At 36.8% G+C, this 18,606-nt stretch overlaps 2 protein-coding genes across 4 annotated transcripts in view; one reads left to right on the forward strand and one right to left on the reverse strand.

Annotated features, from left to right (window-relative positions):
- The window catches only part of LOC134839392 (V-type proton ATPase 21 kDa proteolipid subunit c''-like), a 327,751-nt gene that overhangs the window by 192,492 nt on the left and 116,653 nt on the right, over nt 1–18,606 (forward strand). The gene's annotated exons all lie outside the window — the stretch shown is intronic.
- The window catches only part of LOC134839384 (apoptosis-resistant E3 ubiquitin protein ligase 1-like), a 381,686-nt gene that overhangs the window by 12,856 nt on the left and 350,224 nt on the right, over nt 1–18,606 (reverse strand). The window contains exons 2-10 of one of the 2 annotated variants that reach the window (XM_063854915.1): nt 14,223–14,299; nt 13,208–13,376; nt 11,707–11,824; nt 10,043–10,163; nt 6,371–6,623; nt 4,904–5,065; nt 4,383–4,558; nt 827–1,010; nt 319–605 (exon numbers count right to left, since the gene is read on the reverse strand). In XM_063854915.1, the coding sequence (XP_063710985.1) occupies nt 319–605; nt 827–1,010; nt 4,383–4,558; nt 4,904–5,065; nt 6,371–6,623; nt 10,043–10,163; nt 11,707–11,824; nt 13,208–13,376; nt 14,223–14,252 (1,500 nt within the window). In that variant the 5' untranslated portion in view covers nt 14,253–14,299. The other variant, XM_063854916.1, reaches the window with a different exon arrangement.

The raw sequence follows: 18,606 nt of genomic DNA on the forward strand, positions 1-18,606 counted from the left end.
TTAAGTTTAAGACTTTTTCTTAACAAAAAAAAAATCATCAAGACCTATAGAAGTGAAAATAACTTCGTTATTTTACAATTAATAAACGTTACAATAAATTGGATTTGAGTTCTGGTCTCACCAGAGCTTCTGAGATTACACTTTCTTCACTCTTGACGATTGGTATCAAGATTGGAATGCGGTTTAAATAAGCTATGACAAACATATTTGGTATTCATACTTAATCTTGTAAAACCACTCGTTAAGCCATAAAATTGATAATCATGTGAGGTGCAGGGAAAAGAAGCCATTCAAAGATTTCATTCAAGGTAAGCAAACCTTGGTAGAAGGCGTGAGTCTAAACTGCGCTTGGACTTTCCTGAACATGAGCCACTTGTATTTGGCCACTACTAGATATCTACTGGTGAAGTGACAGTACACCTCTGTCGTCTTCACAGGCACTGTTGGTCGAGCAGAATGGGAGTCTCCTGCTTCCTCTCCTGCTGATGATGCTATTGAAGTTGAGGTCAGATCTGTGAGGGATGACGAGATCAAAGCGGCCTTGAAATAAGTGTAGGAACTTCGCGAGGAGTCACAAATCGAATCCACTTTGGACTTCTCGTCGTCTAAAAAAAACGAATCTCAATTTGTATAAAATGAATAGAATGATATTTTAAAACAGATTTTCTGAAGAAGAATTCAAAAACTAACTCCATCTTATCTATCAAAGATTTGAAAAAAATATATATATGGGAAAAGATTTGAAATTGTTTAAAAAGCATTATTTATTATTTTTTGAAAAACAATTGATGAAACTAGAAATCAAATTTCCTTCAATTTGACTAACCGTTTAGAAAAATAATCTGGAATAACCCGTTCTGAATGACATGCTTCTGAAACTTGACTGTGATTCTGAAGCAACCTGCTTGTTGAAGGAGGATGTTGAGTGTGCAACAGCCTGGCTTTTCACACTTCGATATGTAGAACACAGGCGAAAACTCTTCGCCACTAGAAGGGTCATCTGTATCAGTCTAAAGAAAATATATTTTAGATTAATTATCAAAACTGTAAAAATAATCTCTAAATAAAAAACGCCCGGTCAGATTATTGAAATTAATTCGTTAGAGGTTATTAAAAGCTTTGTTACATACAAACAACTGTAGTGCAGCAAAAATAATTTGAAAAATTTAGAAACAAATCTGAGATATTCCAGTAAGTTCTGGAGATTTTTTAAAATCCAAGCTTTTTTCTCAGATATTTAATTTTCCGATATCTTCATTGTCCAAAATATTATGCACAAGACATAATAATCGTATTTTCACCGCATGTTACGAACACGAGTTGTTAGGTATTGAAAACCGCGAGGAGACAATCCGTCGCGAGCAACAAATGGTCGAAAGCGACAATTGGCACCACGCTTAAAAACTAATTCGTGGATTATATAAAAAGGCGCAAACTTTCAATCTGAATCGCCACAACAATTTAACAAACAAATCCAGTTGGCAAAGCGCGAACAGACCGTGTATATTTTTGTGCCACCATCGCAGATAAATTTGTCAGCATATCCGAAGAGCGTGGTCACCACGTAGCGTCGTAAAGGGAAGCAGTCAATAAGCGAGTACACATTTTTGACAGCAAAGAGAATTACAGTTTTGATTTTCATTTTGTTTTGACATGTTGAAAAGACCTGACAATAGTCACGAAAACATCCATCTAACCCTCTTATGAAGAATTATATAATTAAAAACTTGGGTATGTACTGAAGCGTGCTATCAAGCAAAGAAGAAGAAAAAACACCATAGCCCCTCACGATCAATTACGCCGAAAATACTGGGATACTAACGTTAAAACAGTTTTATACAAGTCACTATCTAAAGCGGTTCAACGTCAAAGAGCTACTGAATCTACTACCGCTCAATAAAAGAAAATTGCAGCGTCTTTAGAGTTAACTACACCCCAAGGAGCAACAACTTCTTCATGTCTGATTTGGTTTCGGAAGACGAGGAACGAATGCTGATCTTTTCCAAACTTCACAAATGAGGTCGCGATAACGAGCAAACAGTTCCAATTTTTCTTCCTTCTTCAAAAAATGCAAAGCAAAGATCCGACCTTACGGAAAATCAGATCATCGTATATTATTGAAAGGCATCAAAAACGATATTCAGAAAATCTTTAAATGAGTCGTTTCTATGGCAAACATCCGATATGTCAAACATCAGCTGTCAAACATCCGTAATAATATAATATTTACGTAATATATGACGTAAGAATATCAAACAAGACATAGTTCAATAAGCCGTTCCAATTTTTTCGACTCTCGGTTTAGGTTGCCGATAGGAGCGCTACGCGCACGTCGCCTTTAACCAGCTCTAAACTTCATACAGAAAATTACCTTCTCTTGGCAACATGACAACACGTTTATGCGACTGCGGCGGTCTCTTTGATTTCAAGCAATAGAGCATCTTTTAGGTGAGCGGTATAAATCTGATCTTAGCCATACTTTTTGAATAATGTCTGATATTTGCCCTAGTAAAGCAGTTTTTCAGATGTTTGCAACAGTTTTTGGTTTTTCAGATGTTTGACATATCGGATCTTTGCACGGTTCCCAGGATTGGCACCAGTTTATCGACAAGATTAAAGAAACCGCGTGCTTGGACTTCTTTGATGCATGGAAACTTAGGACAAAAGCAAAGGGGTTTTTCTTAGATAACGTTAAACTATTTTGAGTCAACTTGGTTAGCCACGAAAAGGCTGAGATAGGACAATTCCCGATTTTCATGTGAAATCGATTCAAAACAGGAGACAACAAACAAACATTTTGGTTGATGGATGGCACACGTACTTCAAGATTGGAATCGGATGCGCCCACCCTATCATTCATATTTTGATAGTTCCGTAGAAAAAAAAGCATATCACAGAACAAACACGCACGAATACTGCCAGAGAAAAGGCCGTCAAAGTTTCAAAATACCATTACGAGGCCAAACTGTGCACTGCATAGGCGCACAATTTTGTTGTCTGTATGTTCCTGGATTCCATAGTTTATGTTCCTGGATTCCATAGACAAACCTTTAAACATGTTCCAAAATGTCAGTGGATTCCACTTACAAAACTTCCGTGGATTCCGCGTACAAATACCTGTAACGTAAGTTTTATCGGCACATTTGTTTTGTTGCGGATTCCGCAACAAGCAAATATAGCTAGTCGTTCTGGATTCCGCAACTGTAAGCGGATTCCGCAAACTGTGAGTGGATTCAGATTTTGTCTTTTACTGAACTTGTATATGAACAATTAAAAGCTAGAGCTGGAATTCTTATCTATAGCAATGCGGAATTTATAGGCAAGGATTTAACCATTGTCAGCGGAATCCACAAACAAATATCAAAACATTTGTTAACTAAATTGGTGGAAGTTAGCTTTAGTATTTTGGGAACACAACACCGAATAAGTTCAATTTTTTGGAGTTATTGAGTTGAGAGTGTATGGAAATACAAAACTCAGCATATCGCCAATGTAGGTCAGTATTTGGGATTGCGTCAATCCCAAATACTAATTTTGGAAGCATAACGCCGAATAAATTCAATATTTGTAGTCATTGGGTTGAGATTGTATGGAAACACAACACACAGCATATCGCCAATTTAGGTCAGTTTTTGGACGCTTAACTGATTTTGGACGCTTAACGCCGAATAAATTCAATATTTGTGATCCATGGCTTCAGAGTGTTTGGAAACACAACGCACAGCATATCGCCGACTTAGGTCAGTATTTGGGATTGCATCAGTATTTGGGATCGAAGTTCAGATCGAAGTAGGTCAGTATTTGGGATCGGTAGGTCAGTATTTAGGATCGAAGCTGAGATCGAAGTTGACAGGATTTGAGATCGAAGTTGGGTTGACAGAAACTGATATCAAACGTTTCAACTGGTAGTTGATCAATGTAGTAATTGAGATTGAGTTTTCTAGTGACCAGTAATTAAAAGATATAAATTTGAACGCTATACTACACATATACATATTGCGGATTCCAGTTACATTTTGCGGATTCCACTTACACGTCGCGGATTCCGCTTACAGTTGCGGAATCCGCAACAGCTCAATTTAACTACACAAATGTTTTATTTGTGGATTCCACAAACTGTTCTGGATTCGGCAAACGCGGTTGCGGATTCCGCAAAATTGCCTAATTTCGGAGCGATTTTGAGCGATACAGTGTTTTAGGTATTTGTTTGTGAAATCCAAAACAGCGAAAAGATCAAAGAAAAGTAGCTTTTTCTAATGTTATATGAATCGCAACCTGTGACCAATTTTGGCCAGGACATTGAAAACTGAATATACAAGATAAGCTATAAGCATTTCCATGACATTTTGACAACGATGATCGAATCATGTGTAATAAGCTACCTGTTGGGCAGTGACCTGGAACTCGACGTCCATCTGGAGAGGGATTGGCTCGTAGTTGGAACACACATTGTCCAGTCTGTCTCTCAGCTCCACTTCGCACACAACTTCACTGAGAAGTTCAGCCAACACGACCGAACAGTCGTCAGTCCTCCTCACATTGCCACAACACACTTCACCTGAATACATATATTTAGCAACTGCAATAGGGGCACATGTGAACAAAAAACTAAATGATGAAGACAATTTAGAGGCAATAAAAGTCAATTAATTGATGTTCTAAAACTTTTCGATTTAAAATCAAACCAAGGAACCAAGGAAACTGAATAAATGAATATTCCAATACAAAAAAAAAATAAACAACTTTCAATTTGTCAAATTTAGATAACCGACGAAAACTAAATAAACGGAAAAAAGACCAAAACTTTACGTTCAGTTATCAGCAAAGCTTCAATTTTGCTTCCGATGTCTAAACATGATTGGATGATAAACTATAGTTCTTGTTATTAATGAACGTTACATACCTGGCACTACCTGTAGCGTATGAGGTCTGCTGCCATTGATGTTGTGTCTGTTAACTAGCACTGTGATTGAGTATTCTCCTGCCCTTTTGGGTCGGAATGAGTATCGAATAACGTTGGTGAATCCCTCCGGAGCAAGTTCCTGCACGAATCGCACGTGCTCGCCTGAAGCAAGCGTCAATTAAAAGTCATATTTTCTGTTTAAAAGTTTTATCATAAAATTTGACAATCGAAGAAACATAGACAACGGACAGTTGCAGAAAAGTCAATGAACGCATAGATACAGAAAAAAAATTCGGACACTTTTGCTCTTCGATAGCGGAGCTTGCCTTCCTTTTAACACAGCAAAGGAAGTGAAATTAAAAAGAATTTAAAAATCAAACTGCGAAAAGTCAAATTTGAGCGTGAACAAATTATAAGACTTTTTCCTGAAAAAAAAACGAACCAAAAAATCAGATCAAGAAATTTGCATAAATTGCAAAATTATAAATTATCTGAGCAGACACGTTAACCGAAAAACAATTGTTTTCACAAAAAACTTTCAAATCTCAAAAAGATTTTCAAGTCCACCCTCAAAACATTTAGACAACGACTCGAAATGCTACCGCTAAGCCGATATAATATCGCAAGGGTAATTATTCGAATGACACTTCAAGCTTGAACTTATTGTTCCTATCATTGAAAATGGGGAGGAACTTTGCATTCGGGTGTGTTTTAGTTTTTTGTTTTCCACGCAAAATCAGCTAACACAAATAATCATCAGACAAGGTTGAGTGATATATCATATTAAAGCCCTTTCAGTCGTGATTTGAACGATCTTAAAAATTTTCAAATTTTTTTTCACTGTGTCGAGAAAAACCGGTTTGAAATTTTTGATTTTTGGTCTAAATTCGAGCTAATTAGTAAGGTAATTATTAATTGCAATAGCTTATTTAAGCTTAACTTAAGCAGTGAAAACTTAGTTTTACTCAAGTAATTTTTGATTTTTGGTCTAAATTCGAGCTAATTAGTAAGGTAATTATTAATTGCAATAGCTTATTTAAGCTTAACTTAAGCCGTGAAAACTTAGTTTTACTCAAGTAAAGTTAGTTTTTGGAGTTTTTTAGCGCATTTTTAGGAATCAAAAACTTGAAAATTCAAAAAAAATTGGAATGTTTTTGAAAAATTTCTGAAATGTTTTTGAACTTTTTTTTTTTCGTTTTTCTAGTCATTGTTCTCCAAACACTGCTTTCCAATTGACCTATTTCACTATGACTCTTAATTAGGCCTAAGTTCTATTTTTTCGTTCAGATTTTTTTATCACAACATGCAGAAAAAACGACATTGGAGAAAACATTTTTGTATTTTCTTAAGACTGTGGTCGGAACACTGTGCTACTTGCACAGTAGCTGACTATCCTTGTTTTTAATGTAACTGAACTGACAGCAGCTTCAACAAATTATGTAATTTTTTTAATGAAGGAAGGATTACCAGTGTCTTGGAACTCGATCAGAACGTTGACTGTTATTCCCGCCGTGCGAAGTATCTCGGAATCGCTTCTAGCGAGCGTCTTTGCTTTGCTATCGTATGTTGTGTATGTTGCCAGAGGGTCCTCCGAAATAGGCGACTGGTTGCGATCGTCTTCGTTTTCTTCTTCAGACCCCACAAGACGTTCCTGTTCCAGAACCAGTTCACTGTCTGGCTCCAATTCCAAGTTTAACGGCTTGCGATTTCCTTTAAATAGCTATAAAAAAACGAAATTAATGTGCAAAATTATTTTTTGATTTTAACTATCAACTGCGAAGAATGAGCTGTTAATAAACAGTGATCTAAGACCAAACTGACGCAATTTTTCAGGAGGTCGCCAGCTGATCTGAAAACTAACTAATGATGATAATTTATACATAAACCAGTAACGGATTTAGTTCCTCTCCCTCGGGAAATTGACAGGCTACAACAATTTTTGGTTCAAAAAATCACCTAAAAATTTGTTTCACTCGCTGAAAACTTTGGAAAAATTGGATCAACTAGTATTTTAAAAGAGTTGAAAAATCAATTCGATCGGGAAAAAATCTTTCATACCTGTATCTGAGTTTTAAAAAAATTCCCTAGACAATTTCTAAACTTGTAATTGTAATTTCTGAGGCTTGTAATTGCAAGAATAGTGACAGGATGTTGAATAAGAACCCAGATATTAATTATCAGAAAATGAGCAAAAATACCACAATATAAAAAGCTGAAAATATGTATTGTTTAATGATGGAAACAATTTGATGTAACATTCGCCCAAACATTACACAGTGACGGAACGTAGAAAAAGCACCTAGTGACGACTGGCAAGCGTCAGTTACCTTAATTCTACTCGTTTTTCACCGTCTACACCTAGCCAGTCTGTTTAGGGCTAAGTAAAAAGTTACCATTTTTAGGCCATCCGTCAAACGACTTTTGATCAGCTTTCGTTACATGCGAAAACAACCACATAGCTGGGTCTCGCATCCCCAGACTACGTGTTTACCATTAAAAACACGGCTCGAAGTCCATTATTTACTATGTTTTTAGTGACAGTTATATACTAAATCCATTGCGGATGGATTGACTTTTCCTTCTCTCTAGCTACTCATGCTCTGAAATACTATGTAAAATCGGAATTAATTCAACTATTCAGGGCATCACAGCCAGCTAAAAAGTACGTTTAATAGTTTCACACAGTCTCTGATAGTCTCTGGGCACCGGGCCTCCAATTCCGTTTTCCCTCAGAGATAAAGTCGTTATCCCCTCAATCTCGTGGTACGGGAGGGTACGGAATCGCTCCGACTGTCCCACTGAAGCCTCCTTTCTTCTTATCTGCTTCATCTAAGCGTCTTATCGTGTCTTGTTATCACGATAAGACACTCCGTTTCTTCTCTATTTTTCACAACTATTCGTCTTATTTTCTCGGCGTCTCTGTTTCAACTGTCTTTATTCTATTTTTTCGTTCAAAATGGCCGTTCCCGCATTTCTCAGAAATGCTCTGATTCGAATCGAAAATTTAAAAATTCTTGAATATTCCGACCCTCCTTTTCATTGCCAATCTGATGCCAACGCCTTTATTGTTCTTTTTCTAGTGCGTCGGCGGGTTCGACTGTGCCAATCCGGGGGAATGGCACATGAATTATCGTAAGAATCTTTCATATATTTTTTTCCCTACCAACAAGCCCGTTTGAGATAGGTCAAAACAAGAACCAGGTAGATGCCCTGGAAATTAAAAGTCGTCGCTCCAAAAGACACTGGGAAGTGATAGTTCAGACTTGTGTAGAAAGTGGGCTTCAATTTGCCGCTGCTGTAAGGCCGTGGCAAAAAAGGGAAATGACAAAACTCCAACAATGGATAGACAAGAGATACAGATACGTATGGAGTCAAAAAAAACCCACTGAAAACAAGGCAAAAGTCGGACAACAACAAGCAAGATCTGAGGAACGTGATGGGAACAAATCCATCTACTAGAAAATCGAGAAACACAGCCTCTGACGGATCGGTCACGTACTCAGGATGGATAACACGCGATCCACCAAAATTGCAGTCCTCCGATGCCCCCGGCCATGCAAACTATAAAACGATAAAGAAGGAAGACCGACAACACAATACAATACTGGCGAACAGTAGTCAGAGAATCGACGATCAGATAGAACTGTGGAGAGCGAAAATGAATGAGAGCAACATATAAACAAATGGTAACAAGACAGGGGCAACAAAAACACAATATACCAGATCCGTTAAACAGAAACCAAAGTGTTAGAGAAAAAAATCTCTTACACGTAGATTTTGCCAAAAAGAATGCAAACACGTTGGTGGAATGGGAATCTACATCAAAAGAATACATGCATCTCAGAAAACCGCCAACAACTTCAGCTGCATAAACTGCCTCCGCGCATTTAAAACAGAACAAACAATGAAAACTCACACAAAACATGTTGGTCGACGAAAGGAACGTAGAACTTAGCACGCCAGAGAAAGAATTGCTCTGATTTCTTACCATCCACAAAAAAAATCCAGCAAGGACAAATCAAAGCAAAAATACCTCTTGTCCGAAATGCGAGATACCGTTGGCAACCGAAATGCGAGATACCGAGATCAGCATAGAATGGAGACCACAAAGAGGGCCCGAGCTTACTAATTCCTTTCACGATTTACAACCAGCTGCCAATTCGAGCAGAGAAAATCAGAAGAGGCAAAACCGGAGGGATCGAATTAAAATGGATACTTGGGAATTTTCTCATGGAACCGAAAAAAGAAACGAAAATTGAAGAAAGTAATAGCAGAGAGCACACATGGAGTTTGATGACGACAGAACAATTCTTGAAAAGTTCCAGAAAAGGAGAAAGACGAGAGAAATTACCAAACAAACAATTAGCCTATTGGTAGAAGAACAAACGACAAGTAGGAGGAAAGCATATTTTTTGGCTCGAAGAAATAAGACGATAATCCATTTTGAGGTGTATTGCTGTGAGAAGCTGTAGACCTAAAGAAAAGAAAACGAATAGCAATGGTAGCATGGTTCAAAAACGAGAAACGATTAATGATACACAACTTAAAAAATTAACCCAAGCTAGAGTAGTAAAAAAAATTAATGGAAAGTATTAATCTTTACAATTGTTTTGCTCAGATCTTTAAGAAATGGAAAAAAAAACAACCTCAGAAAACAGTGAATAAGAGCTACCACTACACGAAGTTTTTAATATAAACATGTGCTGAAAAATGCAAGAAAAACACAAGTTATTGTAGAATATCTGGAATTATTGTAACGTTAAATCGATGAGAACGAACGCTGAAAAAAGGAGCTTGAGAAGGCTTGGGCACGAAATAAGAGCTAGAAACAACAATGACAAAAAAAGTTATATTCGGTCGGGCAAAAACGACGGAGGAAATATAATGAAACAAGAAAAGGACAAGAACACGCCTACTGGATAAATCACAATGTTACCAAATTAGTCTGAAAGTCCAAATGAATGACATTACATTGTTGAAGAACATGAGTAGGTAATGCCAAAAAAACACAAATTTGGAACACGAGACAATTTAAATAACACAGAAAATGACAGAGTTCATTGCCTTACGAAATATAGCTGTCATCGTGTTCTCAGAAACTCAATTATTGTATATGAACTTGCAAACGAAATCACTCACTAGGATGTCGAAGTAGTGGTTGTCGCCAGCTACGGCCTCGTCAACTGAGCCCCATTGCAACTCACTTTTCGTCTCGTCGAAGAACTCTCCTCGCAGGTGATCCAGCAGCCCATACTGCCGACTGAAGTAGAAACAGTGGACCGTTTTATCATCAAAATGTTGCATTGGTTCAAGTGATGATTAAGGATTTTCGACTCTGTTTTCAAAGAAGTGTCCGACTTTCCGAGCGAACTATTACACACGTCTGAGATCGAAACTGCGCCCTTGCTATTTAAAGTCACATACCAACCACGGAAGCTTATTAGTAGAAAGAAGATTAAACCCTAGCCACAAATAAGGCAGAGAACAAATGCTATGCAATTTCAAATGCTACAGTGAAATTTCCAAAAAAAGTGAGCACTTTTAGTAAACACTTTTATTTGCGAGTTAGGTTATAAGAAAAGGTTCTTAATAACACACTAAGCTGAGGCTAGTGTAATGAAACCCTTAGAGAGGCGGTGATGCGGGTAGTGGTGCAAAACGCCATTCGATCAAAATATCAGAGAATCAAGGACCACCCTAAAATCCGAGAATTTCGACGCCTAGTGTCGTTGTCGAGGTCTAGTTTTTATGAGATATTTCTTCAAATTATAGAATTTAACTTGCGTCAAATCGGAGCATCTCATCATTTTCAATTCAAAAATTTGCAAAGACTGTTCAAAATCCTAACAAAAAAGCCAGTTCATTGTCAAACTGAAACAAGTTGCAAAGTATTTAACAAAAACTGAGTGCAAAGCTTGAGTCATACTTTTCACTCGCTTTTTATTAAATATTCTTAAATTTTTGCAGTTTTCCAAAAAATTTGGTTTTTCAATTTTCCAAAATCAATAAACCCCACAAAAGGCTAAGTAAAAGCTTCTGAACATTTTTCTTGCCTAAACTTGAGACAAGTAAACGTAAACCACCCACAAACTTGAGACACAAAAAAAATTGGGACAAAAATCGTGAAACCCAAATTTTTTTTAAAAGGCTCACTTCGCGAGGCAAAGAATTTATAGTAAACTTTGAACTTACACAAAATCTTCTAGAATTTGATCAAAAATACAAAGATCGCGCATAGATGAATCTGCGCGTAACTGAATTGGCATGATAACGTTATATAACATGCATGGTAAACTTCTTCCAGTAAAAATGATAATTGTATAGAGCAAAACGCAAAGCAGCCAAATGCCAATCAGAACGTAAAACGGTAAATTATTTACCAAAAGAATCGGTTTCAAGTTAAAACACATTTATTCGCCATGTCTATTTGCATTCGGTCTATGAATAGACACAACCATCATAAGCTATTTCAATTTGATTACCATGTTGATCTGTCGACAAAGGGGCATGACCAAAACACGCAGAGATTCGGACCAAACAAAAACAGATCAGTAAAAACTTAAATTTTCGCATCATGCACAAAATTTTTGAGAAAAAGCGGGAAACAGCCAAAAAAAGGCTGGAAAAATTTCTACTTAAAATCATGAATCCTGCTCACTTCTACCTAAATGAATCCTGTTCATTTCTACCTTAAATCATGAATCCTGCTCATTGCATTAATTTTTCCGTTTCATTTTAGGGGGAGATAGTTCATTTGTATATAACACTGCTTTAAAGTTAAGTAGTGTTATCCCAAGTAGCACCTGGTTGCGCTTGAAGATCCATTTGCCCTGCTGATGTTGAGACGTCTGTTGTGGTCTCTGCAGTTAGATATGAGACGATAGATACAGTATGCTGCCAATGCTGTGAACACAGCACCCGCTGAAACATAGACCCACGTTAAACTAGAGTCCGCCATTAGTGCAACCTAGTACCACAGGCACTGACACTACCACCGCCAGACAGTCAACAGTCGCTTTTACAGTCAAGAAACGCCATCTTAAGTAGTCATAACTACATCTGGAATTGGGGTCTGACAACTAAACCAGGTTACACTTTGTGATTAGATTTAATATCTTAAACGTTCAGCTTAAAAAGCAAAACACTACAACGAAACTCTGAATGAACAATGAACTTGATTGCAATGATATACGTGGAGACAAAAAAATATGGATTGGAAAATTTTGGAGAGCACACAAATTTTGGGGTAAAACCTGAAAATGGTAAAAGACTTTTAAATTATAACACGGTAAGTCTTAAGACGGCATTGTGGCCGTAACTAGAAGGTTTAGACTGATAGAAACAACAGTAAAGTAGAGCAAAAGATAAAGAGAACGACTCAGATTTTTTAACTTAAAAACTTTGGGAGGATTTTGTTGATACTGACTTCTTGCGCTGAAAAAAAAACTAGGGCAAATAACAAAAATTTATGTAGATTTATGGCATGATTCAAAACAGTAAGTGAAATAGTCCCTTGCTCAGCAACAACGAATGAACCTAAGTAGCCAACAGAGAGTTAGAAAAGTAATGAACTCAAAGAAACAAAAAATTGGATTGATTTTTTGAACAATTTTCAACTTTCAAATTTCGAAAAAATTTACATGTTAAGGCTCTTCAAATTTCTGGAAATTTATATGACTGACACATTTTTCGTTAAATTAACCCAAATTGAATAAACTGGATCAACAGATAATTTTTTTATTCAGCGGGGAAACCTAAAAATTGATGTCTTTTTCGAAACTACAAGTCATTCACGTTTTTTGTGCCTTTTTACACTTTGTTATTGGAGGTTCGATTAAAAAAATTGAACCTAAAAAGACATAAGTCAAATCACAAAATAAATCAAATTTGAGCGTGAACAAATTTAGACTTTCTCCTGAAAAAAAAACTACGTGACCTAAATACGTGACTTCACTTCACTCAATGACTCTTGAAAAGATCTTACTAGGGGTAAACTTTTGATATCATGGATATAACGAGGAGAAAATCATGAAAACTAAACTATGATGCAAACTAGCTTAAAATAGATTTCGACAAATTTTTATCCTATGGTATTCCAGCATTTCCTACATACTCGAACAAACTTAATGCCTCCCTATCTCAGAGTACGTATTAACAAAAATCCACCCCCACAATATAGTAGGCCAACCATTACACATACAATACTTTGAACCTAGCAACTAATCACCTCACATGCAATTCGGGGAATGGGGGTGGGCTGGGTCTGTTTTTTTGTCGAAATCCAACAAATCGCCCAATACCAACCTGGAGAAACATCAAATATGGCCACGATGAGATAGACGGATAGATAGAAGATAGCAATTCCAGCTAGTAAGAAAAGAACTCCCACCAAGATAGAGACGGCGATCAAATTCTTGATGAGTTGCTTGAATTCGGGCGACGAAACCAGACTCGTAAGACAACTTTGCAAAGCCTGTCGGTTGGATGATAATTAGATTCAGAGTCAGTGATGTAGAATGGTTAAGTTTTTCCGAATTTGTAAGCTTGGATATAACAATTACAAACTTACACGTATCTTTCTCAGCTACTTGACTGAACCTGTTCTCAGAGATGATTTAAAAATGCACCCGAAATCTTTCATTAGAGTGGACTTGAAAAGATTTAAGTTGAACTTGATGGTTACAACTCGAATACGCTACTGTAGATTTTCGGCGAGCCACATTTTTCTGCCAAGAATGAATTACGAAGTAAAGAGTGAATTTAGTCTCAAACGGACGTCTAATCGTTGACGTATTTTTGGGCTTCTTGAATAATCTTCTTGAAAATATGTTTATTTAGAAAAAGTATCGACTGGGTTTCACTGTCGCTATACTTCAACGAAATGGTTACGTAGCAATAAGTAGACGTGCCATAAAGTAGACACGTATAAGCCAATCAGAATAGAGAAGAGAAAATACTTCGTACGTTCGTTTTCTGATCTCATTTGTGATTGGCTGACGAATTGTCTACTTTATGACATTCGATTGTGCTTGTTTTATGGCTACTTTTTGACCGCACTTCCAACAAAATCCACAATTCATGTTCTTATAATTTCCGCCATATCGCTTATTTTTTTTCGAAAAAGTGCTTTTACGATCTCTGCCCCTATTGCAAAAGGGGGAGGGAATTCTGTACAAGGCACAATAATTGCTCAACCTTTAGACTAGTCCTTCGTGGTATAAAATTTTCACTGTGTACCTTAATAAAGTGAAGAGCAGTCAAATAGAGCCATTTTTTATTCAGTAAAAACGTATAAAAGCAAATAATCTACATCACTGACCCTTTGAAGCCAGAAGCGCTGAGCAGGCATTAGTTAAGGCTTAATACTAATTAACATTATTACAATACATTCAATCTGAAATTGATAGAATGAATATCACATTATAACACTTAGCTGTTTATGACGTCAATTTGACTTGCCACTATAGAAAGAAAGAAAGAAAGAATTCATTTCTCCAAAGTTATAATAAAACATCAAAATAGACACAGCATCACTTACCACTATAGTCCACAAACAAAAATTAGACCAATAACTAGAATACTATTTTGCAAACTCTTGTTCATGAGAATAGCATTAAATCTAAAGGATATCAAGAGATGTCCCCAGGGGCGGATTTAGGGGGGGGGGGGGGCGGCGGACGCCCCCCCCTCAGGGATTCGACCCCCTGCCGACCCAAAGGGTCCCCCCTTTGATACTTTTTCAGAAATCCATTTTTGGCCGACCGACCCTAAAATTTTTCTAAAGGCGCCTTCGGCGCCAATATATACTAATTTTGAGGGAGAGCGCGCGCCAAAAAAACGCGATTTTTTTGTCAAAATTTTTCAAAAATTGCCCAAAAACGGCTTTTTTGACTGTTTTTTCAAAAATTTGCCTGCGGCGCAGAAAATTTAGCCAAAGTAGGGCCAAAACAGTGCTTTGGGAGAGCTCGAAAAATCAATTTGGTCGACCTAAAAAAAAAAAAAAAAAGGTCGTCAAAATCAAAATTTTGGAAATTTTTTTGAAAATCCGCCCCCCCTCGAGAAAATCCTAGATCCGCCCCTCCCCTGGATGTCCCTATAATGGCTGATGATTACAGATTTTTCTATACTGAAGCCCATTACTCAATTCTAGACAAGCGAATCGGTTCTTCGCTCCACTTGCGATACACAGAACGAATCATAAACGAAAAAGATGAGCAAAAAACTCCTGTTTTTCCAGTATCATAATAAAGTGTGCAATTAAGACACCAGCTCAATAAGCCCGCAACTAAATATACGCACAGAGAAAAACTCCAAAACATTATATACAGTAATCGAAGGAAAAAACGAAATCATTCCGAAATGCAACAAAATCCACCAAAGAATAATCCTATGGAACAGCAGCAATCTGCAAAATAGTCAGTGCTTTCGCAATGTGCTCTTTACAAAAACAGTGACACAGACTTTTTATGTGGTTTCTGTGATTCTCACGCAGAGTAATCTATAAGTAAAGCTATCTGGTCTGTCAAAGCATAGTCCGTTTATATTATTCCCCACATTCTAGACTGAGTTATTTTGTTGAGCAAAGCTTTTTGTGACTCAAGGCTTAAAATTCGATGGCTTCTAAAAGTTTCACATGGTACAAATATTGCAGCCAAAACTGGTCAATCTGTGGTAGACCTGAAGCTGGAGGTCAAGTGAGCGCTCGTCCTCAAGCACTATCATTGCCATGGCAGGGGATCAAACACACGATCTAACGACTAAAGGGAAGGCCTTACCACTTTGCTGAGTAACTCCAACGTTATGGACCTTCCTTCTTGTACTGCAACCCCACCATGTACTGAAGTCGGAAAATGAAAACAAAAACAAGTATGGACCAGCTTGTCAAGGACGACACATTTCTTTTGCAACACTGGTGACAGCATTTTAGCACAAAAGGTTGTTTTTTTTTCTAGAAAGGACTAGCAGATGGGTTGACCGCAAGACGGAACCGTCCCTATAGCCGATGCGTTGGTAAATACGGAAGAACCAACTGCGTTTAAAAAAAAATAAAACTAACCAACAACGAAACTTTTTTTAAAAAATATACTTATTTTTTCACAGCTTAAGTGAAAAACGTTTTTTATTATAACACCTACTCACTCGCTTCACTTGCCCGAAATAAGATCGGTATCACCGCCCGAATTAAGCCTAAGCTCGAAACCATATAAAACAATCTAATCACAAGAAGATAAAAAAAAACAAAATCGAAAGAGGACGCCCCCCTCAGGGATTCGACACCCTCACCAATCAAAGGGTCCCCCTTTGGTATCATTTTATGACATTCATTTTACCAACCCGAAAATTTTTCTTAAGGCGTCAATATACACTTATTTTAAAGAGCAGAGCGCGCCGAACAAAAGCTTATTTTTCAGTCAACATTTTCCAAAAAGTGCCCCAAAAACGGGAAGGCCCGGAAAATCAATTTGGTTGACCTTAAAAAAGATCGACAAAATTTTCGAACATTTTTCTAAAAGCGCCAATATACACTAATTTTTAAAAGGAGCGCGCGCCGAACAAACGCACTTTTTTCAGTCAACAAGTCCAAAAAGTGCCCCATAAACGGGGGTGACAGGAAAATCAATTTGGTTGACCTTAAAAAGGATCGACAAAATTTTCGAACATTTTTTCAAAATCCCCCTCCGCCTCGGATTTGGAGTACCTGATTTTTCATGAAAAAAAACAATATTAGAACACACATAATCATCATCCAAAACATCCTTCAAAAAAAATATACGTTAATTCGTTTGAACAGATCAGGTCATAATATACAAGGATATCAGACATAAACACGAAAGCCTTCAAAATTTAAAATGTTTCCACAAACTAGGCCACAAAAAAATCTCGTTAATCTGGGGTTTATATTTTTGTTTAAATTACAAAGATTAGATTAATTTATATGGCTTCGAAATTAAAATAAACACAGAGGCGAAGTTGAACTTCGCATAAACAAGCAAAAACATGACCGATAACGCTACTGGGAAAAAACTGAATGAGTCAAAATTTGAGTCTACAAAATTTCTTAAGGGACGCAAGCCAATTACGACGCATTAGCAGTACCAGTCAATTTGAAAAAAAAATTACCTATTGCACATGCCTCAAATTATAGAGCGAACGCATTTTAGCTAGTATACGAAAAAGTTCATTAAAAACATTCGACACTGCCCAGCTTTTACCCTCTTATTTTGTTGCGGGTCTCCTCCCTACCTCTACGCTACAATTCATACCTTGAAGCTAAAGTGCTATTTGTAATTCAAAACTGCTCGTATCAGGGCAAACCCCTGAATGCTCTGACTGAAATTAAGTGTTAATTGAAATAAAATTATTTTTTTTTTCAATTTGAAACTTTTGTGAGAAGAAAATGCGTTACTGACAAATTGCATGATCCTTTTCCAATCAAATACATAAAAACAAGACTGCTTGTATCAGGGAGAAGACCTGGATGTTCCGAAGGCCTTCTAAGGTCTATGGAGCAGTACTAACATGAAAACATTAAATGTATAAAAAAGAATTTTTTTTAATTTGAGAAATTTTGTGAAAACCATCCGCCACACGCCATATAAAGTACAAAATGATAAATTTCGCTCCTGGTAACAAATCAATTATGGCAAATAAGCTTCCTTCAACCAATTTGGAACAATTTCTAAGACGGATTAAATCTCCGCTTACGCGTTACTAGCGCGAAATATATAGTGCATTAATTTTCCCAAATTGACCAAAATGGCATTTTTTAAACCCCCATAACTCTGCCAAAAATGATCACAGGTGAAATATCTTTCCAAATTTAAGCTCAGGACAACAATACTTTTCAAATAAATATTAGAAAAATCCCGTCAAAAATGGCTAGTTAAAAAATACCACCCCGAGCACAAATATTCCGTTACGAAAGTCGGAGCAATGATAGTCTGTGTTAATATCCTTAGCATTGGCTGTAATTAATAGCTGGTTATTGATCAAAATGAACACATTCAAAATGAACACAATTTCGCAGCAATATTTGCGACTTAGGTTGGAAAAAAGATAGTTCATACTATAACACAAGCTATGCTTAGGTAAATATGGATCTTTCGATTTTAGTTTCTACCTTCTTGTGATTAGATTGATTTATATGGTTTAGAGCTAAGCTGAAAAATGCAAGCCTTTCAAGTTTTATATCATTTTTTCAAAAAAAAACGATGTTTTCATAATGGTTACTCTTCCATACCTCCTGAATATATAAAAAACTAGTTTTTAACGTCAACAAAACATCTAATTACTGACGGGCAGTCACGTTTGGGCAGTCACGTTTTTTTAGCTGCCGGTCAATAGATTAATTTATGTGGTTTCTAGATTTAGTTGAAATATGCAACTCTTTCATCGCATTTTTTACAATTAAGGATGGTTTATAGAGCGCACTTCTAAAAATTTCCGGAAAAGTTTACGGTGGGTTTGTTCAAATTAAAAATTTTCTCTCTACTGACCTAAGTCTCGGAGTTTTGGGTGGTCGAGCATTTTATTTTCGGATTGCAGCTGGTTACTAAACTAGTTTATTTTTTTTTTCGATAAGTCTGAAAACATAGCCAATTGACAGTTGGAAAAAAATATGAAAGCAATAAAACAGAAAAAAAACTGACTTGTTCATGAAAAAAGCTTCAACTTTCGAGTTTTTAAGACAAAAATATGCCCAT

The sequence above is a fragment of the Symsagittifera roscoffensis genome, chromosome 2 (genome assembly GCF_963678635.1).
Source record: "Symsagittifera roscoffensis chromosome 2, txSymRosc1.1, whole genome shotgun sequence".
Lineage (NCBI taxonomy): Eukaryota > Metazoa > Xenacoelomorpha > Acoela > Convolutidae > Symsagittifera > Symsagittifera roscoffensis.